We start from the raw sequence: 26,256 nt of genomic DNA, 5'->3' as shown, positions 1-26,256 counted from the left end.
CATCTATGTATAAAGGACAATTTAAACAACATTTTCAGCCACTGGTTTTCATTTATTTTTGTACACTATTAAAAAAAAAACTGCAGTGAGTGGAAATGTGAAAATCATTTGTATCTCCAAAAGATTTAGAAGTACCTTCCGTCAGTTCTCTGTCAGACATGAGGGGAATTGTGCTGTGAAATAAAGACAAAATCGGCTATGAGATATCAGCCGATATTAGCTTATTGCAAATATATTGATATTAGCGTATATGTCAGTCAATAAGTGACAAGATATTGCTGTACAGAAATGCTTGAGTAGGTTTGCGTAATTCAGAATATCCCCCATCATATAGTTTGTCCACTAGAGGGCACTGACATGTTGATTTTTTTAACTGTAAAATGTTCCAGTCAGTATCTTTGTCACAAATCTCAGGGATCCCAGCCAACAATGTTTAAATTATGCTTTTAATAAATTAAAACATAATTTATATTAATTGTGAAATGCCAAATATATGTATATTCTCCTGAGACCCCAAAGTCCCAATGTCCTCAAATGAGATAGTTCTAAAGTCACAATGTCCTCAAATGAGATAGTTCTAAAGTCACAATGTCCTCAAACAAGTACCTCCTAATTAACAGGTCCTAGCTTGTTAGTGTTATTTAAATTGGTTTAATCTGCACACCATATCAAACTACAGATGTCATTAATCAAAAATCAAAAAGTTTAAACCATCAAATTTGATCAGGTTTTGTATCGTGTCCACTTTTGTGTCAGGATCGGCTGTAGACTTGGCAGAGATGGCTGCCATCTTGTCTTTACATGAACCATTGTATTTTGCTCTTACTACCACTAGATGCCACAGAGAAGTGTCCATGAACGAGGACAACAGGTCTCAGTGAAGCAGAATGTCCTCATATGAGGACGCTGGGTCTCAGGAGGACATATCGATATGTAATTTTTTTTCTTTGCTATGCTGTGACAACCAGCCATGCACCACTGTCGGTAATAATCAGTAGCAAATTTAAGTATAGTCATAAATAAACTTAACAAATTGCCTTTATTGGCACTGCTGGTTCTTGTAGGCCTATTATGATGTGCTTAAGTTCTGCGTGTAGTTTGTCCAAGTGGTGTTGCCGTACCTCAGCAGAAGCCCTTGCTAGACTCCTGTGGGTAGATTCAATGTCAAACACTGCACTACTTCATCACTTTCACTTTTTAGAATTTAAATATGAGTGATTTAGTGCCAGTCATTTCTGTAGACAGTTGTAGTTTTCATTTATTGTATACTGTATAGCTGCAATTGCCTATGATAAATAAATATAATGGGAATTGAGTTTTCACATACTAACTGCTTTTTAGGGACCCCCACAAAGGGGTTGACTCAGGCTACAATGACAGAAGTCCTGCTCTGTTCAGTGGTCATTTTGCAAATCACATGCACTTAAAACTGCATCATTAGAGATAGAGCGATAAGTCAGTTAATCAGTTGGTTAAATGACAGGAAGTGAACGGGGAACCATTTTGTTTACATGTCTTCGTTCCAGCTTCTCAACTGTGAGAATGTGCTGCAACTCTTTGTCTCATGTGACAGTGAATGGAGGATGTTAGGGTGTTTGACTGTTGGACAAAAGTAGGCTTCTGAAGATGTCTGATTGGGCTTTGAGAAATTGTGAGAATTTTCCAACATTTTATAGAGCAAAACAAATTAAAAAAAACAACAGGCAGGTTAATCAATAACAAAAATAGCTGTGAAATGAGACATTATGTAAACTGTGATAGATTTCAGCCTGACATGAGTTGAATCAATTGCTGCCTGGAAGGTGGAAAAACAGGTGCAAAATGTTAAAATTGAAAATGATTTGAAATGATTTGGGGGGGGAAAAAAACATGAATTGCCAAAAAAATAAATAAATAAATAAAAAATTAAAAAAAAACAAAAAAAAACCACACACCATGATTGTCCTTTATGGTCTGTTAGGTGATATTGTGAGACTGTCTAACCTTTACAAACACACTATAAGCAATGCTTTATGATGAACCAGGCCTGCAGCAAGTAACACAAACACACACGCCATGACCTTTTTAAATTATTTCTTTATTTATATATATTTATTTATTCATCTCAGTTTGGTTGATATTCTTTTTAATCATTGTTGTTGCACTTTAGTATTTTTGTACTCAACAGAAATGAACATAAAAACAAAAATAAAGGACAAAATGAACCAATAAAAAACAAAATGAACCTAAGAAACATGAGTAGAGCAGAGCTGGCTTGCTGAGCAAGGAGGCTGGGGTGGAGAGAAAAGAGGAGGAGATGGAAGAGTTAAGACCGAAAAAAAAAAAAGGTGGGGGAGAAGGGTCAGTCTGATCAGGCAGAAGATGTGTGTGAAGCAGCTCTCTCTCCTCCCCATTAACCTCTCAGTCATCTGCAGTGCTTTCCATTCACGCGGGCCATCCCTTCCTGTGTGCCTCTGCTCTTTCCCTCCCCAGCACAGATCTGAAACAACAGCTCTGGCCGCACTATGAGACAAGGTGGAGCCTCTGGTCTTAATTTTAGAGTTCCCATCCTGCTGTGGGACAAGAAACATGCAATGTCTTCCATTCCAGAGGTTTCCTCTTTAATACCTTCCAAGTACTCCGCTCTCTCTCTTCCAGATCTCACTCTTGGCTCGATGTGAACAACGAAACAGGAGGGCAGATCTGAAAGAGGAGAGAGCTGGAGGGGAAACCAAGATGGCAACGAGCTTCTTCTGCCTAATGAGACTCAGTTTGGGAAGAGACAAAGTTAATTTCATGAATCCGTCCTGCTTCACTGGTAACATTTGTACGCACTCTCGCTTTAGACATTTGATTTAACCTCTATCCCATCTGCCCTGAAGGGGAGCGAAGGTTGGTAAACAGGAAGTGACACGTGCAAATGGAAAGCACAGGCGCTGCATGACACCATCTGCAGCTCTCCGATGTTTTGTATATAGCGTACGAAAAGTCAACCGTGCAGCCAGGTTTTTGTGAAATCTGGCCAGTATGAATACATACAAGTGGAGCTTTATTCTTTGTGCCACAGTCTTTTGCTGGCCCAATATAGACTCAGGGGTATTGTATATGGGAGGATAAATAGAGGTCAAACAATAAAATTAAATTGAAAAGAAAAAGGGGAGGTTCAATCTTCTGCTGTGGTCCCCAGTGTGCTGTAGCCTCCATCTGGCTGTGCTTGAGCTCCACTCAGCTCGGAGCACAGGCCGTGGTAGATATGTTTAAGGTGGGCACGCCATGCCCCGCTCTGGCCACAACTTTGTATTCCTCTGCTGTGAAAGTCCAACTCAAGCTATTCCTTCCCTTCCTATGGTCACCTCCTGAAATGTTTCCCTTTTATGGTTTGGAGGTGCGTCCATTTGTGTCGAACTACAACGAGATCCACTGACGGTTCATGAAACGCAGCCGTCACCTCCTCCGATCTCTTGGGCAAAGCAAGGCTGAAACAAGATTGGTTGAAGATAACAAAAAGAGTGGGGAGAAGGGGGGGTCGGGTTATAGTAGTTGTAGTTTCCTCCTTGGTCGCCATAGTAACAAGGTTAGCCCGGGAGGAGGGGCCGTGTCCCTAAGGCGTCGTCCGATCAGAAGCCAATGCAGTAAAAGATGTTGGGAGGATCACAGCAGATAGGTAGGGCAGCAAGAAAGAAGTGGGTTTGTCCGTCTCCACACTTGTGATGTTCAGGATGATATGTCAGCTATATTACAAGTTATTTTCCTCGTTTTCTGTCTCTGTCTTTATTTTGTTTTGTTTTTAATAGAGTGTCAAGTCTCTGTAGCACCCGAACCGACCCCAGACAAAGCCCAAAGCCTGACCCTGTATAGCCTGCCACAACTACCCCGTCAACAGAAAACAGGCCCAACATCAACAAGAATGACAGTCACAACATCGATTGAAATGATACTTTAAAAAGCAACACAAAATAATTACTCTCCTCTTATTCAAGTGTCATGATATAATAATATTAAAACACATAAGAACAATCTTTTTTAACGACACAGAGAGAGCACTGTCTCTCTTCTCTCTGTCCTCTTTTGGCTAGAAATCTCAAGATTCATAAAACAAAAAAAAAAAAAAAAAGAAAGAAAAAACATTTTGAAGACATCCAAAAATACAAATGAGAAACAATACCAATATAAAAAAAGCCTCCCCGATAACATCCAAAAACAAAAAAAGGTAACAAAAAAGAAAAAGGACTTGATACAGAAATTGCAATAGCGTTCTATACATGGCATCACTGTACAAGGAAAGGAGCAAATGTCTGGTAAAACTACCCACAATGCAATACACTGTCACTGACAGGGGAAAGGAGGAAGGAGGGTAGAGAGAAGGGGGAACCTAAGGTGGGGAAAGTGAGGGCTGGAGGAGGAAGAGGAGGAGGAGGAGGGGGTTGAAGAGCAGAAAAACAGCATGACAGAGAGCGGGGAGCAGCGAGGAGGGGTGGAAACAGAGAAAGAGGAGAGGATAGCTTGAACCGAAAGTGCAGAATTACTTAAGTAATCAAAGAACAATGTTGTCTTCCTTGCAACACAGAACTGTTTTTCATTTAATAATAATAATAATATTCATTATAATAAAACCTCTTTTACAGAAAACAGTAATAACAATAAGAGTAACAATAATGACCGTAATGCCTACATGGACATTAGCTGTAAAAATGAATTTTAAAAGAAAATAAAAAAAAGAAATGAATGCCAGAACAAGAAAAAAAAACAACAACAACACACACACACACACACACATACACACACACACACACACACACACACACACACACACACACACACACACACACACACACAATGAGAGAGCTGGTTTGTCCTGTGCGATGTCACTGAGCTCCATCTTTGGAGAGAACGCTTTTGTTGCCCAGTCGGAGCCTGACCCTAAACACCCGCCGCCCGGATGAAAAGGGGCCGCGGCTGCCGAGACTTCAGCCCGCTCCGGAATGATCTGCTGCGTGACAGCGAGAGCAGACTGAACCTCACAGACACCTTTCCCCCTCCGCTCACTTCTTCTTCTCAGTCATGCACACACATACACACTCACACCTAATGTGAATACTTTGGGTTTGTGGCAGCAGTGTGTATGATGCATCTTTGTGTTACTGGACTCTTGAAACTACGACTGTATCAATGCGTTGGCCGACGAGGCACGTATGAAGTATGCCAACAGTTAATAGAAGACGAGGGGTGAAAGGGGAGGATTGGGTCAGGGCGGGTTAGGTGGGTGTGGGGGGTGGGGGGGTGGGGTGGAGTCGAAAGAGGGAAGAGTGGAACCCACGATAGGAGGTGAAAAGAGGAGACAACCTGCGGCGATGATTGCTGGATGTCTGTGCAGAAAATGCTGGCACTTTGACCCTTGAATCAAGAGGCCCCACCTGTGAACCCTCTCCCCCCCCTCCCCCAAACCCCTCTAATATCTACACCCACACTCCCCCTCTCTTGCGCAGACTGCCCTCCCAAGGACAGATGGAGACAGACAGATGGACGTAGAGCGCCCCCGTTAGGGCAGAGAACGGTGGTTTGGCGTGATGCTGCTCAACTCAAGTCAACACAACTCAGGATGGCTGATATGGACCGCTGTACACAGGATACACCCCTTCCTAGAAGAGGACAGAGGAGAAGAAAAAAAAATCATATTGGGACTACTCTTACCTGTTCTCCTTTTTAAACACAAGATTTTTGATAAATTGTTCTGCGTTAAAGACTAAGTAAAAAAATATCTTTTTAATTTGTGTTTCAAAAATGACAAAGAAAAGTTCACTGCAGGGTGTCTTTAAATTGAACAGTTGAACTGGACTGGACTGTTGACCTTTAAAAGGCCGCTTTACCTGTTTGTACATCTAAATATCAGTTTACTACTTGGCTTCTGAAATCAGCTTTTCAAAGCTGGATAATTCAGTGTGTCATATTTATACATAAATTCACACATTTATCTAACTTTACCCGAAGGAGTTGTACGTGAGAACGCAAATGTCCGAAATGGCTAGATCTGACATTAAACATTAAACTGTCAGACCAAATTATAAACCTGCTACGTGACTGCAGTATAATCCACGCCACGTCCTGCCCTCTGCACGCTCTTACCCAGGCACCACCTTTCACCTGAACTCAACAGAGAACTTCCAGTAGGTGAGAATGCTTCTGACAAAAACCACCTCCTGTGGTCTGCTTCATATGTGAAAGAGAAACTGACAATGTCTGCACCTGATTCTTTTCACTATCCGAAGCTCATATAAGAAAGATTTGTTGACAAATTTGTTTTCATTTTGACATTTGAGACGCCCCCCCCCCCCATGTATGTCAATGCCGAATGGTCTCGACTGGGATACAGTGTTGTAAAACAAAACACGAATAAGTTAAAAGGAGGGAACAGTTTTCATAGACACTGTCACTGGTCAGATAGGAGTGAACATCAACACTATCTCCTCCATTACTGAGATTTTACAGCACTTCTGACACAACGCTTTCCTGCTATTGACGAGATATTCCATGTTTTTCCTGTTATAAGATAGGGGGCGCTGTTACACATCTTGTGAAATAGAACAGTACTGCTGTTTCCAAAAACAAATGAAGAGAAAGATCTGCTGGAAACCGCAAGATGTTGTTTGCAAAGGAGATGTAGAGGCTTGTAAACTGCACGAAAACGCCAGCGCCGACAAAAACGTACACTGGTGCGTAAGCCGTGGAGATGTTGATGGGACTCAGACTCCAACAATTCCTGTTTTGATCAACATTCTGAATCCAATTTGGACGAAGAAGCAAACGATTTTGGTGGCACGGAACAGGATCTCCGTGACTGACAGTGACACACCCACAAGACGACCACGTAAGAAGCCACGTAATAAATGTTAAGTAAAACATAAAGGCAAGGTGAAAGAACTTACTATGTGGTTATTATATAAACTCCATAAAAATGAGTTACACAAAGAAATTGAAAGGATGATGAGGAACCTGGTGGACAAACTTTGGCTGTTATCCTGCTCATTTAAAGAGGTGATACAGCTTAAGGCCACGCTGGACTAATATATATGGAAAAATCTTGAATTTCTCATTATATATTTGGCAGTTAAATGTGATAAAAGATGACCAAGCCTTTACTCTGTGTGTGTGTTTGTACCTGTGCTAGACCCCAGCCTGCTCCATGCTGTACTGCAGGTCAGGGGGCTTGTAGCTGAGGAGCATGTCACTGGTGCAGGAGGAGGGGTAGCAGGCTGCCGCATGGAGTTCCCCTTCAACATCACACACTGCATAAGGAAAAAAACATCTTTACTGACATGGACAAACATGTATAAAGGTGACTTTTCAGGTAGATGAATGCCACGCTTCCTACTGACCTGACTCTTCCCGCTGGTGCAGCTGCTGGCTTCCTGTCAGTGACGTCTGGCTGAGGATGTCCGACATGCGAGCGGAGCTTAGTGCCTTCCCGGCCAACAGGCTCATCCCCGACATGGGCTCTGCCTGGTCCTGGACAGAAAGAGGAAAACAGTGTCAGGCTCAGAAAAAAAGGATGCAGTACGATTAGCAGCTATGATGAGTCAGAACTTTGCTTGGATGATCAGGTGTCAATACCTCCTCAAAAAACATCTAAATGAATATGACTTCTGGTGTCACTCAGTCATGCAAACGTTTGCTTCCTGCCTTCAGCTGTTATCCTTCTAAACAGGCTCTCTCCAACACTGGCAAGCAAGATGAGCTGATACATCCTGGTCTCCAAAATACACCCAGCCAATATTAACATGCTCACAAATGTGAGATTATTCATCCTTCTTGCCTGGTACCTCCTTATAGTTTACTGAAAAGCCCAGTTTAATTCATTTATTATAATGCTGCAGGCGTAACTATAGTTCAGTAGAAACTAGTAGCAAAGTTTCGCTCACATAGGCATCGTCACAGGTCTGGATGGTGTGGTGGCGCTGTAGCTGTCCACGGGACCTATAGGCGTCACCCTGGGAACCTCGCGAATAGCCAACACCATTATGATCAGGCACCTCCATGGCCTGCCCTTGGGGCCTGCACTCCACATGCTCAGATTCTGACAGAAGAGATCAGGTCAGTACAGACACTTGTATACTGTGGAACGTTTTAGATGAACTGCTCCGAGAGATGAAGGTAAACACGACAGACACTGGAATATAAATTCTGATAGGCAGTTTTGTAACAGCTGCGAAAACAAGTCTTACCTCTAGTTGCTGTAGCGCTCCTTATATAGCCAGCATGCCTGTGTGTAGGGGAGTTGTAGGGCGGGGTGCCTCCTCGGGGTGGCCCCAGAAGCTCATGACCTTCTCCTGCCTTGGCTAGCAGGCCCTCGTGTGGGTGGTGGTAGCCAGCCGGCACCTCATCCTCCTCCATGCTCTCCGAGTGAGGCAAGCTGGGACAAGGCGCCTGGGCCGGGAGCTGCTGTGGCGGGACATCTGGGGGTCGAATCTGAAGGAGGTGGTGGTAGTGTTGGCCTCCGGAGGCACCCTGTGGTGCCTGTGGCTCCAAGCTCTCACCCTGGCTCAGCTGGCGGAGAAGCAGCATCTCTCCGTACTCTTGGGGTGCACCGCTGGGCGGTGTGGGAGTCGCCGAGCACGGCCGGGGACTCTGCCTCTTCAGCAGGGCAGCCAGGTCTTGGGGGGGCAGCCTGGGGTCGGCGTGGCCTGTTAAAGAGTGGCGGGGGGACAGGAGGCCCTGCAAGGTGGGAGTGACGTGATGTTGTGGGGGGCGGTAGTCCAAAGGAGTCGGGGAGAGCAGGGCCTGCTGTAGTGTAGAGGGTGTGCCATAGTTGCTGGTCCCAACTGCCCCGCTCTGGTAATCCTCCAGACCAGGGACTTTGAGGGAGGCGCCCTGCAGGTAGGGGCTATAGGAGCCGACCACTCCGGAGGTGCCACGGGAGGCGGCAGCGGCGTCGCCAGAGAAGAGATGGGGATTGAACTGAGCCTGGTCATAGCCCGATGTGAAGCGGCCGAGGCTGCGACTGGATACAAGGAGGACATGCAAATGGTCATTAGCTTTTAGCTGTTGTCTGACATCAACGTGCACCCAGTGCCCTTACACAGTGCAAACAGTGATGTGTTTGCTTTTAGCTTTCAACAATCTACAGAAGGCCTTTATTAAATCACCGCACACAGACAGCCTAGCAAACACATCAGCTCAAGTCCAGGTTCAAGTATTCACTGAGAGGTGTGAAGACATTTCCAAAGGACAGATTTTGGAACAGTGTGTATTTAAAGATTGTTACACATTCTCTCAGTGAAGGCAGTCCTGGTTAAAGGGGACCATTCAGGGGGTCACAGGATGACTGATGTCCTATTTAAACTGACCTCTACATATACTTCCAAAACACTTAAATCCAATCACTCACCCAGCTAAAGTGAGGTGGAGAATTTGTTGAGGATGTCATCTCAGCAAAGTCCATGAGGGATTTACATTAATTTTCATTACAGGTAACACATAAAGTCCTCAAACTCTGTCATCTCACACATAAAATCTGGCCTAAGCCAGTGCTACTGTCTGACGTTTCAAAATACATGGCAGAAATGTAAAACACAAACAAAACAGTGAGAAACACACAATGATAAAACATAAAAATACAACAAATAACACGAGGGCGTCTGTTCAGGCTAGCGAGGTCATGAGTGCAATAAAACTAAAATAAAATGGAAACAAATGGAAAAAGACACAGAAAGAGTCCGTTGGTATTGTTGGGAGGGTTTGGCTGCCGTCAGGGGACGTGGTGACAGGATGGGTGGGGTCACCTGTGCGTCTCAGCGTTGTCTGCACTCAGCTGCTTCCCGAGGACTCTGTGCCCAGGCGTGGACAAAAAGGCTGCCTGTCTCTGTGCTACGCCTCCCAGCTCCACTTCCTGAACCTGAATGGTCACCTGTGTAGACAGTCAAGGTCAATATTCATTACTGATCACAGTATCACCTTCAAAGAGAATTTAATTTTAACAAAAGCACCAGAGAGAGCATTTGATTGGCTCTTTGCAGTCACCTGCTGTTGCTGAGGTACACCCTGTGCCAACGGGACGGTGGGGCGAGCAGATGCTGCTTGTTGATTGGTTGGTATAGAGACTCGAGGCATGCCTGTGGGAGGCGGGCTGCCACTCTGGCCTTGATACAGCGCAGGAGTACCGTGCTGGTACTGCACTGGTGACGGACCTCCTAGGGAGTGGAGAGGAGTCATGAGAGCAAACACCGTGGCCAAAGTTTTACTGAGAGCAGACATCATCATACAGCGTATCTACAGGTATCAGACACTTAAATGTAATATTTTGAAAGGCCTTTTTAAGATCATTGTTAAAAAATAAATTAAGACTTTTGGACAAATGATTCTTTTCATATTCAAGCAACGCAGGTAAGTATAAAGGTAAAAAGTATATATGGTCCCATGCAGAGGTAGGTTTGATGTAGGAATATGGTTATAACATCAGAAATGTGGACTTTCAGTTGGAAAGTGACTCATTTTCACAAAACAAATGAAAAAATGTTTAAATACATTCATTTATTTTCAGTAAGTGCTTATAATGTTAGATGTTGCGGGGGGGCTGGAGCCGATCCCAGCTGACACTGGGTGAGAGGCAGGGTACACCTTGGATAGGTCACCAGACTATCACAGGGCTGACAGACAACCATTCACGCTCACATTCACACCTACGGACAATTTAGAGTCACCAGTTAACCTGCATGTCTTTGGACTGTGGGAGGAAGCTGGAGCACCTGGAGAAAACCCACGCTGACACGGGGAGAACGTGCAAACTCCGCAGAAGGGCTCCCGCACCCCAAGGTTCAAACCCACCACCTCGGGTTCTAACCAGGAACCCTCTGGCTGTGAGGCGACAATGCTAACTACTGCACCAGCAAGCCACCCATGTTGATGGCAATTAAAGGATAGTGCACCCAAAAATGAAAATTCAGCCATTATCTACTCACCCATATGCCGAGGGAGGCTCAGCTGAAGTTTTAGAGTCCTCACATCACTTGCAGAGATCCAAGGGGAGAGTGGGTAGCAACACAACTCCACCTAATGGAAGCTAACAACGCCCCAGATTCAAACATCCAAAAAACACATAATTGAAACCACAAAATATCTCCATATTGCTCGTCCGTAGTGATCCAAGTGTCCTGAAGACCCGACATAAAAAATTGTTTGGAAAAACGTCATTTGAATTCTATTTTTAGCCTCATTGTAGCCTGTAGCTCTAACTGCCTCTCTGTACACTGCGTTTTTCCAAACAACTTTTTATGTTGGGGCTTCAGGACACTTGGATCACTATGGAGAAGCAGTATGGAGATATTCTGTTGTTTCAATTATGTGTTTTTGGACGTTTGAATCTGGGGCGCCGTCAGCCTCCATTAGGTGGAGTTTTGTTGCTACCCCCTCTCCCCTTGGATCTCCGCAAGTGATGTGAGGACTCTAAAACTTCAGCTGAGCCTCCCTTGACATATGAGTGAGTAGATAAGGGCTGAATTTTCATTTTTGGGTGCACTATCCCTTTAAGGCCTCACAGATTCAAATTTAGAATTTTTAGTTTTTAAGAAATTTAATAACATTCAAGACCCAACATTTAAAAAATTGAATTTAAGGCATTTTAAGACTTCAAAGACCTGCAGACCCAGATCATGCACATTTTCTTTCACCCACCAACATCGCTCTGGCATTAGAGGGAACAATTAAGTTTTCCTTAACAGAAAGTTGAACCTGAGCAAGTCCCAAGTTTTGCACAGATCAATTCATGAACCCTTGCTCAATTTTCTTTGTGAAGTTTCCATACTTCAATCTTGCTTGGATGGGTGGCAATTAAATTGCTATAACTGCTTTTAAAGTTCATTGTTAGGCTTGGTTCTGACCGACATCCTACTTCATGATAACACTACAACGAGTGAATAAAATCAGTTGTTATCTCAACATAATCAAAAGTTATTGTGTTCTTGATGGCCGACATGTTTACTCACCTGCTGCCCTCGGTCACACTTGAAAACACACTTTAACCGAGTCAGCATAAACTATGCCTTCTGGTAAATTATTCATAACACAATGTCAAGAATGAACGCACGTCAGATGTCAGTGTTAGTGTGCAGATAAAAAAGCCAGTGAGTAATTAAGAGCCTGAATAGCACCCCAGCTAGAGTATCCATTTCAAAAAACAAAAATGTAATAAGTCAACTGCCATGCAACCATTAATGATACACGAAAGGCTAAAATGTGACTGGACGGTCAAAAACTGAGCTTTGAATTAACCAGGCGGTCACATATTTATAAATCAGAAGATCATGATCAGTGCAAGATGGATCTATCTGTTTCTAGCCACCACATCTACATTAGTTGCAAGGCAAGAAACATTTAGCAGTAGCATTACTAACCATGCCCTTGAATTATGCCTGCAGAGCCAGGCGGAGGGCTCTGGTTGGGCTGTCTGAAGAGGTGGTTGCTGGGATGTGTTGGCGGAGGGCTGGAGGGCTGGATACGCAACCTGAGGGAGGACAGGACAGAGTAGGAGAGGAGAAGAGAGAGATACGACAATGATGTAACACTTCAGTCGATAGCACTGCACCACAGTATCAACTTCATTGTTCACCGTTCAATAGCTGATGAGTAATACGTGTGTGTGCGCACGCATGCCTGTGTGTGTGTGTGTGTGTGTGTGTGTGTGTGTGTGTGTGTGTGTGTGTGTGTGTCTGTGTGTGCGTTCACCTCTGGAGCTGGTGGGTTAGGTGACTGGGCTGGCTCTCTCCATGGCCTAAAGACAGACCCTGCAGGTAAAGAGAAATTACATTTTACGCAAAGCTTCAGATGTGGTTGTGACTATGTGAGGCTGACTGGATGAGATGATATAAGTGCTGATGACAAGTGCACGTGTCCCAAAGAAAGGAATCAAGTTGAGGACACAAATGAGGCCACGTCGCAGGATGTCCAAGCCTCAGGTGACCAAAATCAATAGCACCTTCTATGAAGCTTACATCGATACTTTATAGATAACCACACAGTTCATCACAATGCATGCATAATGTAAGAATCGCCATTAGCTTTCACAGTGCTGTACACGCATGCTCACAGTGCTTTATAGGGTCAAGTAATGCAGCTTCACTGATCCTGCATAAAAGGTTAGAACCGTTATAAACACGGAGCGTTCTGTAACTATGATGCACAGAGAGAGTAGTTTTGGCTTGTGATAACATCTTTATGAGTCATTTGTCAGCTTCAAATACCTGGATTTGCTGGTGGAGGATTTGTTGCTCTTGCTGGTAGAGGATATGCTGTTGCTGGGTGTGCTCCAGGAATCGCTCATCCTGCTGGGCAGCGTACATTTTCTGGAGCTGCTCACACTCCTATTGGGAACAAAGACATGGTCCGCAAACGTTAAATATGCATGCTAACAAAGGAAAGTCAGTTCATGTGAGGGCGATTTATTTGATCCAGAAATGTAGTCAATCTTTAAACAAAAAGTGATTCAACAACGACTGCAATTTGGCTTTTTCAATCTCACCAGGGATGGACAATTATAACAAAATCTTCAGCATGGAATTCTTGTGTTGCCAGAATAAGAAAATATCAAGAGTAATTCATCAATTCATCAACAGCAAGAGGGAACATGTTACCCTGATACTAGGGATGGGACTCTGAACACATTTATTGCAGATTACGATATAAAACACACAATAAGTTGATTGTGGTGAATTTTAAGCAACAGGATAATCATGAGTATTGCGTCCAGCAGCACCCAAAGAGTCAGGGATTGCCAACAACACTTGGCTGGAGCAAGTAAACTCTGAGTCAGGCAAGTGGAATACCTCTCGCAGTTATCTGATCAGGCAAGTGACAAATAAATGTGATGTCTAATGTAACGTTATCTCAAAATGAACTGCAGACTGTACTGCTGAAGTTTGAGCTTTTCATGCTGAGCTGTGTGCGCACAACGCAGCGATGAACAGCACTGATGAGAAAACTTTGACATACTGGACACTTCAGAAGTTAACTCTGGGGTCAACGACGTCATCTACAAGTAAAGTTACTAACGCTAAATATTAGGGGTGTAACGGTACACAAAAATCATGGTTTGGTACGTACCTCGGTACACAAGTCACGGTTCGGTTTTTTTCAATACAGTAATGAAAAAAAAACAGACAACTATTAAATATCTTTTACTTATTGGTAACCTTATTAAAACATATCACCACAGCAGTTAACTCTTTTTACACAATTTCTGAATGAAACAAATATATATAAAATCCTGCTTTTTCACATTGTTTGAATGAAAATAGAAATATAAAAGTGAAAAATAAAATCCTACTGTTTTTAAACACATTTTTTGAATGAAAAATATAAATGCTTAAACTGCTTAAACAGTTTTACTCAATTAAAATAAAAAGTATAGTGCAGCTGGTCAGCTTTAAAGCCTGCTCAGATTCAGTTTTACTAGGAACTTACTTAACTTTCCCACTTTGTTAAAGTGCAGTAAACAAAACATGCTTATATCTAAAGTGCAGCTTAAACAACACTCCAATGGCGTTGGTTATTTAGCGCGATCAGAATGGTCAGGGAAACGCTCTTTCTTTTTAAACGACAACGATATTGTAGTTTGCACCAGATTGCTTTTTCTAGTCGTGCCGGTTAACGTTCAAACTCGGGTGGTGTCGCTTTAGATGCGTTAGCATGTTAGACGTGTTTCCGAGTACATACCCGACCGCTGTTCTGCAATGTCGGCACACTGCTTTTGTCTTGTCCACTTGTTTGTTTCCATCTTCGTATTTTACCCTGAAACCAAAGTGTTCCCAAACGGAGGACTTAAGGTTTGCGGGTGGGTCTTCAGGTTCGTCAGGCTCACTTGCCATGTTGTCAAAATGCGAGAATGTGCTGCACAAACTGAAAGCGGAGATTTACGGGACTCGGTCCGTCACTCAATTATGTCCGTCGGGGAACTAGATATTTTAAATGGTTCGGCTCGCAAAAACGGAATTAAAATAAAATAAAATAATGTCCTGTGCCCAATAATTTGGTACAGGGTCGTGCCGAACCGAAAGTCGCATACCGAACGGTTCGACACAAATACACGTACCGTTACAGCCCTACTAAATATTGATGTTGTTAGCTGTTCCCACTGTGTGTCCATGGTGAGTCCTGACAAATCTGAGGGTGACTTCCTGACTTGCTGACCAATCTGAGGTTGTGTTTCTGACTGTGTGGCAGCCAACAATAAAAGAGACTCTGCAAAAACAGGCTGCAAATGCACCAACCTCAAAACCTCACTTGAGCATTGACAGATTTCATATCGGAAGATAAGATGCCGCTTAAAATAAATAATAAGCCTGGCTTGAAAAGATTGTTTGTTGATTATCAGGATGATTGATTATCAGGATACCTAAAACTGCAATTATTTTGACCAGGATAATCGTGATATGAGATTTTCATATCGCCCTGAGCCTCCTTCATACATTATATGTTACAATATTTCATGAGAAATCACCATCTTGCAGCAACTGCAACTGCAGCAGCACTAACCATCATATTTAAACAGTTTCTATGCAAACTGTACTTTGTGATCAATTAGCTCATGGTGTTTAGTGTTCAGAAGCAACACTTTGATCTACGTTACATCTCCCACTGGAAGTTTAACACCATGTGGCATCATCTAGCTCACTGATGTCCTGAAGCTGGTCGAATAGCATGAACACGGTGCACTCATACAATTAAGCTAACACTGTGGTTAATTAACTACATGTGAACAACGTGTAGTTAATAAAACTAATTGTGCAACAACTAAAAGCCCTTATTTTCACACAGTGCAAGAACAAACCAATTTCCTGCTTCATGCAAGTGAGCTGTTGGAACCTAATGGCCCTGAGCACTTTGTGAAGAGCAAACTCACGACAACAACGGGCTTGTATGGCCACCTACAACACGTATGATGCACTCTGAGGTCGTTTAATCTACACTTGTTTCCTTCCAGTTTTAAAATCTGCACACTCTCAGTAGCAAAAACTTCAATAAACATGAGTCTAGGCCATGTGTGTTAACCTCCTCTCTACCCACATTAACCCTCTTAACACTCCAATGATGACAACCCCAGCACGTCAGAGCATGCCTAAGATGAAGCACCCACTGTGAACATGATGATTATCTTCCCTACCGACGCCTCCTACTGGGTGAGGCAATCCCAATGCAGTGTCACTGTGAATGATGTGATGTCTCAAGAACCAGCTTGAGGTTTTCTCAGGTCAAAGACTCAGCATGAGATGACCTCAGGAAATACTGTATGTCAAGATTACAGTGAGTCTAAACTGTGTCGGTGAAAATGCTCCGATTGGTTCACCTAGTTTATACTTTGAATGTCAATAACTAAAAGCAAAAAAGCAGGATATAGATTAGTGAAGCATTATCTGCAGTAAGTGCTCACATGAAACGACCTGGCTTTCATTCCTGTCATAATGATCCCTCAACACTTTCAATTTGATAATTTTTACATGATCATTTGTGAATATACTCTATGGCACAATGTCTCAAACTATCTTACAGTTTTCCTTACATGTTGACACCTAAAGATAAGATGTTTTCATGTTATTACTGTATTGACATGTATATTTGTTGACTGAAACATGAGTAGAATTCTTCCATTTGTCACTTTCCCCTGTTGGCCACAGTTACGGTCAATACTTTCCAAAGCTAAGTCCCTGCTCTGCCAGTTCTGCTGCTCCCATCCTCAGATCTGACCATCATATCATGTCCAATTTTGCTACTTTAAATCCAGTTGATTCCTCTTGTAGCATTGCTGGTCAATGAGTAAACGTCCCTCCTGTTGTGAACCTGTTTCACCTCTCACTCTGTTAACCCCTGCTCTAATCTTAGCATACCATCACCGTGCCACTCACAGGATAAGACTTTATCCCTGATGCTGGGACATCAGACGCTCCTAAAGACCTGATTTAAACTCCATGACTCCAAACACGGTTAGTCAGAGATGATGAATAGCACTAAAGCTGTGTTTCCACCAAACAATTGTGGTATAGTACCATCAGGACCTGTACCTAAACCCTAGATCTGTTTTGCATTTCCACTGCAGACATGTAGCGACTACTATCAACGAAAAAAAGCTGCTAAGAGGCTGAGGTGGCTTGTAACTGTGACTCGTTCAATAAAATCCACGCTTAAGTCCAAAGACGCGTTTTATGGTGGTTTATTAAACAAATGACTGAATGACTAAAGCAAAATGAGATGAAGCAAAATATCACGTGATGTGTTTAGGATCAACAGAAAATATCAGAGCCCTCTTTGTCTAAGAAGTCGCCCAGCCAGTGAATGAACAGGTAAAATAATGTGACTCCACACCCCTGTGCCAATTACAGCTACCGGAAGTGAAAGTGACCACAACAACAAGTGTGTAGCCTACATAAATAATAACTAAACAGAGGTAAAATACATATTCTGGCTCTTAAGGCCCTGACACACCAAGCCGACGATCGGGCATTGACCAAAGTCGGGCCGTCGGTGAGTGTCTGTCACCCTAAAAACGGGATGGATAAAGAGGTTCTACTGGTACCATCCACAACTTTTGACAATGGGGAGATATATATATATATATATATATATATATATATATACCTTCTAATGTGTTACGAAGTCAACTGAACCAGACTGCTTGTTGGAAATGAGGCTTATGCATTCTCACGTCAACACTGTAATTCTAGGAATAAGCTGACAAACTAAAAAAAAACCACAAAATCTTCGTCTTCGTCGTCCTCCGCTTATCCGGGTCCGGGTCGCAGGGGCAGCAGCCTCAGCAAGGAAGCCCAGACAGTCCTCTCCCCAGCCACTTCCATCAGCTCTTCCGCGGGAACCCCGAGGCGTTCCCAGGCCAGCCGGGTGATGTAGTCCCTCCAGCGTGTCCTGGGGCGGCCCCGAGGTCTCCTCCCGGTTGGACATGCCCGAAACACCTCCCAAGGGAGGCGTCCGGAAGGCATCCTTACCAGATGCCCGAACCACCTCAACTGGCTCCTCTCGATGTGGAGGAGCAGCGGCTCTACTCCGAGTCCCTCCTGAATGTCTGAGCTCCTCACCCTATCCCTAAGGCTGAGCCCAACCACCCTGCGGAGGAAACCCATTTCGGCCGCTTGTATTCGCGATCTCATTCTTTCGGTCACTACCCAGAGCTCGTGACCATAGGTGAGGGTTGGAACGAAGATCAACCGGTAAATCGAGAGCTTCGCTTTCTGGCCAAGCTCCCTTTTCACCACAACGGACCGGTTAAGCGCCCGCATCACTGCTGACGCTGCCCCAATCCGCCTGTCAATCTCCCGCTCCATCCTACCCTCACTCGTGCAAGATCCCGAGATACTTAAACTCCTCCACCTGAGGAAGGACCTCCCCCCTGACCTGGAGTGGGCAATCCACCCTTTTCCGGCTGAGGACCATGGCCTCGGACTTGGAGGTGCTGATTCTCATCCCAGCCGCTTCACACTCGGCTGCGAACCGCCCCAGTGAGAGCTGGAGGTCACTGTTCGATGGAGCTAGGAGGACCACGTCATCCGCAAAAAGCAGGGACGAGATTCTCCCATCACCGAACCTGACACCCTCCACCACTCGGCTGCGCCTAGAAATTCTGTCCATAAAAGTTATGAACAGAACCGGTGACAAAGGGCAGCCCTGGCGGAGTCCAACCCTCACCGGGAACAGGTCCGACTTACTGCCAGCCACGCGAACCAGACTCATGCTCCTTCGGTACAGGGACTGGATGGCCCTTAGCAAGGGGCCACCCACCCCATACTCCCGGAGCACCCCCCACAGGATGCCCCTGGGGACATGGTCGTAAGCCTTCTCCAAATCCACAAAACGATTCTGGTTATTTGAAAGCCATCACACAGGTCTAGTGAGTGACTGCTCTTATACCGACTGCTGCATCACTGAATCTACCTCAGCTTATAAAGCAGACGTGCAGCGCCAATAAACTTTTATTTGTATTCCCAAGACTCCAAATTGCATCAGACTAGCAGCAATGTATCACTATTTCTGCACTTTCTGCCTTGGGAGCCAAATGTGTTGCATCACAGTGTGCAGTCCTTTTTCTGTGAGCAGCTTAAAAGGCAGGGTGGTAGGGGGGTGGGGGGAATTTCTGAAATTTCAGCACCTGGTAAAGTAATTGTTGAGTCATTGGTATTGATCAGTAACCATATCGACCCTCTGCAGAAATGTTGCCTTATTTTCTCCTAAAAAAATGAACCCAATATATCTTTCCATAAAGCTAAGCAAGCAAGAAAAGAGCAGATGATATCTTGATATTAAAAAGAGTCATGTACCTGTTTGAGTTGCTTAATGAGGCTGCTGTTCTCTAGATGAGCCTTGAAGGCTTGGATGGTGGCGGCGCCATCAGAAAACCGTCTGACAGGGGAGAAGCGCTCCATGGGGAGATGAAGGGTGTTACAGTCCTTATAGCTGGATCTGAGAAGGGGACCACAGGGAGCAGACACAAACATGCGTGTACACAAATACACACACACCCACACACAAAGACACAGCATGACAGATAACAGACACATTGACACACACACACACACACACACACACACACACACACACACACACACACACACACACACACACACGTGTTCATTCATACAGACACAGAAACAAGACACATGAGAAGCTTGAGCTCTTCAATCCTGTGCAAAATACGTTAAAGTTAAACATCTGACTGTGATTTACTGAGTGTAGAAAACATTAGGACCCCCATATTCACAAAACTGATATGTCAAACGGATCTAGCAGCGATCATTTATATGATTCCATCTGTCCTGTCAATCATGACAGAAGAGAGGTTATGGAGGGAGTTTTAACTTTGAAGAGAACTGTGCAAAATTGGCTACAGCTGGTCCTAATATTTTTAAGAGCTACAGAGTGACTTGAATTGCTATCATTTAAACCTTTGTACTTATTAACAGCTGAAGTCAAAGAGACAAAATCTTTTAGGATAATAACTGCCACAGCTGATCATCAGCTACAACATAAGCTCCGTTATATACATACATACATACTATTGGTAATGAAAGGTCATCTAAGGTCAACACTGCCGATATGGAATTTGAGAAAATAAACTACTTTTCGTTACACAGTCAAGAGCACATGAACAACTATGAGTTAGCATGCAGATGACCAGCAGATCCCAACATCTGCTCGCCATGAAGTATTCCATCTGCTCGCCATGAAGTATTCCATTAAAAAGATGCAGCTTCTATCTTTCATATCCACTGAAGTTCACCAAAGCATGATTCTTTCTTTAACAGGCACAAACTTTCTCATGTGAAGCCATATTTTAGACACCAGGTTCTCTCTACCACTGCATCCAAATACAAAACTGCACCTTGTGTCTCAAAAGACTTTCTGAACTGAGTTGGAGAGAAATGATTCTCATGGGAGACAACATCTAGAACTGGATGACACCAAGACACAAAAATATGGCCGCTATTTGAGAAAGAATACACAGAGGTAATGATGTAGCTTTGGGGGTTGCTCATACGGGACCAATCTGCTAATTCTGAACTGCTCACATACCTGCTCTTTCCACGTTTATGGGGGAGAAAAAATTACTTTGAATTGAGGTTTACTGTTGATGTGGAGATATGTCTGTCCTGTGCCGCACCCTCCACCTCAAACACCACTACTGAAAAATACCCTTCCTCTTCGGAAGGTGTACAACTTTCGCTTGGTGAGAGTACATCCTCACCCATGTGTGTGTGAGATGAGCTTTGTGTGCAAGTGAGTGAGTGTGTGTGTGTGTGTGAGAGAGAGAGAAAAAGAGTTCGGCTCAATATGCCCCTCATTTAAAGTGAGTCTGTGTGTTTGTGTGTGTGTGTTTGTGCATATACAGCTCGGAGCGGGCGTGTCCCCTCACCGGGTGTGTGTGTCGGGGGCCCAGCCCCCCCTCTGGCGGGGGCCCTGGGGCCGCTGTGACTCTGCCGAGGGCTCGCCATGCGATGTGCTCATGAGCGCGTGCGTCGTGTGCCGCTTGGAGCGGTTCGCCAGGTACCTGGGCCGCAGGGAGGGGGAAGGAACGGGGGTGAGGGTGGGAGACAGGAAGCAGCGCTGGTCAGCTCTCTGTCCTCATTGGCTAATGGAGACGGGGGGAAAGGCCCGCCCCTTCCCACCTCTGCCAATGGGTGCCATCATTCATATCATCTTAGCCAATCAGAAAAACATAAAATAAAATTACACCATGGATGGATGTTATAGCTTATGGGTATCCCACAACCCCCCAGCTTCCAATTTAAGGAAAGAACTGGATGCCTTTGTCTTTTAATCATTGATTTTTGCAAGCTTCAGAGTTAGCAAAGCTGTGTGAGAAAGAGTGAGAAAGTCTGGAGAACAATTTGGCACTTACTGAAATGGAAGAGATAAAGAAGCTCTTGGCCAAAGAGTTTGAAAGATAGGAGGGCTGGCTTTGGTGGCAGATTCAGTTTGGAACTGTGGCATAAGGCACTTGCGCGATGGAGAAAGGAGGAGAGATGGGGTAAGCACCACAGCAGAGTGGCCACCTCCCGTGGGGAAAAAAGCAGAGCAGCCTAGAGGCACTCACTCCCAGCAACCCAGGACACCAGCGAAGTCTACAGAAGGTGCTGTGTGAAGAGGACCAACTGGGAAACCCTAACCTGGACTTCTAAAGCCAACATTACACCTCCATGTTCCCAACCTGTGCCTATCCCTACCCAAGGCCTGATCTCAGCTTCCTCTACATAAAAGCTCTGATTACATGTCTATTAACCTCCACTGTATGCTTCTTATGTATTGAGTAAGCTCAGTGTGTGTTGCTTGTTTTGTATTCAAAACATTAGCTGGATTCAACACATCCTTCCTTTTACTACAAGAAATGCATGTCACTAGCCTGATATGCATGGAAGCCTGAGTTTACAACAGCTACTGTGTCATTTTGATCAGCTAATATTACAAACTGTTCATAAAACTGATGCTTTCAGTAAATTACTGACATTACTAAGCTATTGAGCTAGCCGAATTCCCACTTCAACGTTCATACAGAACCCACCGACCTGTTGTCACAGGTTACAGGCCCTCCAGAGTATCCAGTTTAGACAGCACCTCTGTACAGTATACCCCTTCACCAAAAACTGTCATCGTGGGTTACCTCTGTACTGCCTCTTGGTCTGGCTCTCCATCTGAACCCTCCTCGTCCACCGGAGCTACTGCAGGGATAGGGTGCTAAGAGAGGCAAAGAGATTACCAGTCAACACTCCTACAGTTTAAACAAGAAGAGAATATACAAACTGCACGCACACAGAAAAAAAAGATCCTCACCGGGTTGGCAACAAGTGGCGAGGGCCCCCGGGGCCTCTTGAGGAGTTGAGCATGTAGTTGAATGTTAGCCCCGCCGTCGGAAGCTCTTCGGCCGAGAGGCCCCATGCCGTTGAGCAGCTGCAGGGTAGGTGGCTGCAGCAAAGACTGCTCCTGGAGGATCAGCAGACACAAGAAGTCAGATCGGTTCATACTTAGATCGTCTACGTACAGGTTTCTGCAAAGTAACTGATGACTTCCAGAAGTGATGTCAACTAAATGACGACAAGTTGTGTAACACAAGTGACTGTACCTTGTACTCCAGCTGCTGTGTGGGCTGCAAGCTCTGTGTGGGCATGAGAGTGTGCATCTGGCCCATAGTGGGGGCCAGTGGGGGGAAGGGGGGCTGGGGCACTGCACCACGAGGGAACCCTGGCGGCAATTTCTGAAGGTCTTCCGGCATCTCTGTCCTGTGGTGGAGAAGAAAGAACAACAGGAGGGTATTAGTGGTTATGTTAATGTGCTAGAAACTAGAAATACGTACAGTTTGTTTTAGCTTGTTTGTGATAATTTGCTATTGGCCGAGCTAGCACGCTGTGCTTGTGTAAAAATGCTGCGTATGAAAGAGTGCAGCCAGAGCAGACTGAAATATTGCTTTTCTGCAAGTTTACATGTTTGTGCTTTATGAACAGCGGTGTTCTGATAAAGGACTGGCTTTTTACTTACAAACGTTTTATTTCACTTATGGTAATGAACGTAGCTGGAGGAGCTCAGCCGGAGAGCAGAGGAGAGGTGGCAGCATTATAATAAATTTGAGTTACACCAAAATGTTAAAAAGTACCAATAAAAGTACTGGTGACGTTGAAGCTTATTAATAATACTGTCTTTAAAAATGTAGCTGAGGGTTATAAGTTGCGCCTATATTAATGTAGGTAATATAATAATAACAAGGAGGCTGCACTGTCTGAACCAAGTTGGAAAAACAGCAGCACATTAAAGATTCACTCTTTTCGTTTTACCTGTCACATGAAAGACCAAGACATAACTTAATCACTGCACCACTTCAGATGCATGTAATTTCAAGCACATTTCTCTTTTTGGATTCACTGATGGACCAAATAATTCCCTTATACAGAAATCTGTCTGTAGATTGAGCTCTTGCACCCATGAGATTGAAAGGTTGTGTTTTACCTTTGGTCTGGTACTCCTACAGTGTGCCGCCTCATCGAAAGATAGCGAGCCATGGCCTCGGGAGATGGTTCCTCCCCTTCATCACTGTCCAATGCCATGCTGCCATCCGGCTAAACAATAAATACACAAACACACATATCTGGTCATTAGTAATGCCCTTTCGTAGTGTGTGTTTGTGTTGCATGCTTGTGTACATGTGTAGCAAAGTATCAACAAAAATGTATTTCAATACTAATATACATTTTTCAGAGTTCAAGTCTTCTATTAAAATCCCTGCTGCAATGCAGTAATCTGACGCATTCTTGTGTTTCACAGCATTTGTGAGTCAGCTTTGAGGCTGTGTGTGTTCTGTTTGAATGTGGCTGCATGTATGCGTGATTGTGTGTCTGATCATAGTCTGTGAGATGGATCCCAGGCAACACTAACAGTAGTGAGCTGTTAACTGTAGTCAGCCATAAAAAACTGGTAAACCAGTGATTACAAGATGCAAATCATTAAAAATAGGAAGACAGGCTGCTGTTGTGTTGACTGATGCACGCTACAAAGGAGTGGTGCATCAATTGCCTGCTGGGTTAAAGGACATTTTATTCATTCTTTTTTACCAGTTAAACTCTGCGAGTAAGAGGTGGTTAAAGTTAGATTTCAACTCCATTAACAAAAGTTGTGCCTAGTCCTAGCTTGCTTATCAAGCATGATGACCCTTTCTGCTGGCCAGGCATTGCTAGGGTGATGCAACCGTGTCGACGGCATCGTTGACTCACCTCAACTATCTGGTTCTCTGGGTTGATGAGCTGGACATGGGGAACGGTCATGCTAACAGGATTACCCTGTGGATCCGTCTGCCGGGCATGTAACACACACACAGACACACACAGACACACACACACAGGTCGTGTGAGGATTATACTAAGGATAATTTTTCTAGCAATCTCATTACTGCAGTGGGATTGGCAGATGTGGGTTAAAGCAATCAATTCCACTCAGAAGACAAACACATTGACTACTGTAAGTCAGAGTGATGAAACCATCATGAAAAAGAAAACAGTTTAAGGCACTTTTCAACAAAACCACTCTTCAAACTCTCATATTTAGCCGCTCCTTCTACGACAATAAAGAAGCTCTTGTTATGACGACATATCCACAAAGACTTAATTTTTTATATCTATCTATCTATCTATCTATCTATCTATCTATCTATATATATATATATATATATATATACAGTACAGGCCAAAAGTTTGGACACACCTTCTCATTCAATGCGTTTTCTTTATTTTCATGACTATTTACATTGTAGATTCTCACTGAAGGCATCAAAACTATGAATGAACACATGTGGAGTTATGTACTTAACAAAAAAAGGTGAAATAACTGAAAACATGTTTTATATTCTAGTTTCTTCAAAATAGCCACCCTTTGCTCTGATTACTGCTTTGCACACTCTTGGCATTCTCTCAATGAGCTTCAAGAGGTAGTCACCTGAAATGGTTTTCCAACAGTCTTGAAGGAGTTCCCAGAGGTGTTTTGCACTTGTTGGCCCCTTTGCCTTCACTCTGCGGTCCAGCTCACCCCAAACCATCTCGATTGGGTTCAGGTCCGGTGACTGTGGAGGCCAGGTCATCTGCCGCAGCACTCCATCACTCTCCTTCTTGGTCAAATAGCCCTTACACAGCCTGGAGGTGTGTTTGGGGTCATTGTCCTGTTGAAAAATAAATGATCGTCAACTAAACGCAAACCGGATGGGATGGCATGTCGCTGCAGGATGCTGTGGTAGCCATGCTGGTTCAGTGTGCCTTCAATTTTGAATAAATCCCCAACAGTGTCACCAGCAAAACACCCCCACACCATCACACCTCCTCCTCCATGCTTCACAGTGGGAACCAGGCATGTGGAATCCATCCGTTCACCTTTTCTGCGTCTCACAAAGACACGGCGGTTGGAACCAAAGATCTCAAATTTGGACTCATCAGATCAAAGCACAGATTTCCACTGGTCTAATGTCCATTCCTTGTGTTTCTTGGCCCAAACAAATCTCTTCTGCTTGTTGCCTCTCCTTAGCAGTGGTTTCCTAGCAGCTATTTGACCATGAAGGCCTGATTCGCGCAGTCTCCTCTTAACAGTTGTTCTAGAGATGGGTCTGCTGCTAGAACTCTGTGTGGCATTCATCTGGTCTCTGATCTGAGCTGCTGTTAACTTGCGATTTCTGAGGCTGGTGACTCGGATGAACTTATCCTCAGAAGCAGAGGTGACTCTTGGTCTTCCTTTCCTGGGTCGGTCCTCATGTGTGCCAGTTTCGTTGTAGCGCTTGATGGTTTTTGCGACTCCACTTGGGGACACATTTAAAGTTTTTGCAATTTTCCGGACTGACTGACCTTCATTTCTTAAAGTAATGATGGCCACTCGTTTTTCTTTAGTTAGCTGATTGGTTCTTGCCATAATATGAATTTTAACAGTTGTCCAATAGGGCTGTCGGCTGTGTATTAACCTGACTTCTGCACAACACAACTGATGGTCCCAACCCTATTGATAAAGCAAGAAATTCCACTAATTAACCCTGATAAGGCACACCTGTGAAGTGGAAACCATTTCAGGTGACTACCTCTTGAAGCTCATTGAGAGAATGCCAAGAGTGTGCAAAGCAGTAATCAGAGCAAAGGGTGGCTATTTTGAAGAAACTAGAATATAAAACATGTTTTCAGTTATTTCACCTTTTTTTGTTAAGTACATAACTCCACATGTGTTCATTCATAGTTTTGATGCCTTCAGTGAGAATCTACAATGTAAATAGTCATGAAA

General features: G+C 44.1%; 1 protein-coding gene across 2 annotated transcripts in view; it reads right to left on the bottom strand.

Moving 5' to 3' along the window:
• Window positions 1–2,058: 2,058 nt before the first annotated feature.
• Window positions 2,059–26,256, bottom strand: part of sik3 (SIK family kinase 3) — a 46,824-nt gene continuing 22,626 nt past the window's right edge. The window contains exons 10-26 of one of the 2 annotated variants that reach the window (XM_049577542.1): window positions 24,222–24,299; window positions 23,461–23,570; window positions 22,583–22,739; window positions 22,294–22,443; window positions 22,124–22,197; window positions 20,879–21,013; window positions 19,287–19,428; window positions 13,209–13,328; window positions 12,694–12,752; window positions 12,363–12,472; window positions 9,994–10,163; window positions 9,756–9,880; window positions 8,199–8,974; window positions 7,896–8,050; window positions 7,353–7,482; window positions 7,136–7,262; window positions 2,059–5,618 (exon numbers count right to left, since the gene is read on the bottom strand). In XM_049577542.1, the coding sequence (XP_049433499.1) occupies window positions 7,141–7,262; window positions 7,353–7,482; window positions 7,896–8,050; window positions 8,199–8,974; window positions 9,756–9,880; window positions 9,994–10,163; window positions 12,363–12,472; window positions 12,694–12,752; window positions 13,209–13,328; window positions 19,287–19,428; window positions 20,879–21,013; window positions 22,124–22,197; window positions 22,294–22,443; window positions 22,583–22,739; window positions 23,461–23,570; window positions 24,222–24,299 (2,613 nt within the window). In that variant the 3' untranslated portion in view covers window positions 2,059–5,618; window positions 7,136–7,140. The remainder of the gene's footprint in view (window positions 5,619–7,135; window positions 7,263–7,352; window positions 7,483–7,895; window positions 8,051–8,198; window positions 8,975–9,755; window positions 9,881–9,993; window positions 10,164–12,362; window positions 12,473–12,693; window positions 12,753–13,208; window positions 13,329–19,286; window positions 19,429–20,878; window positions 21,014–22,123; window positions 22,198–22,293; window positions 22,444–22,582; window positions 22,740–23,460; window positions 23,571–24,221; window positions 24,300–26,256) is intronic. The other variant, XM_049577543.1, reaches the window with a different exon arrangement.

This window comes from Epinephelus fuscoguttatus, linkage group LG5 (genome assembly GCF_011397635.1).
Source record: "Epinephelus fuscoguttatus linkage group LG5, E.fuscoguttatus.final_Chr_v1".
Classification (NCBI taxonomy): domain Eukaryota; kingdom Metazoa; phylum Chordata; class Actinopteri; order Perciformes; family Serranidae; genus Epinephelus; species Epinephelus fuscoguttatus.
The sequence above is the reverse complement of the archived record's forward strand: the minus strand, read 5'-3'. Positions and strand labels throughout refer to the sequence as shown.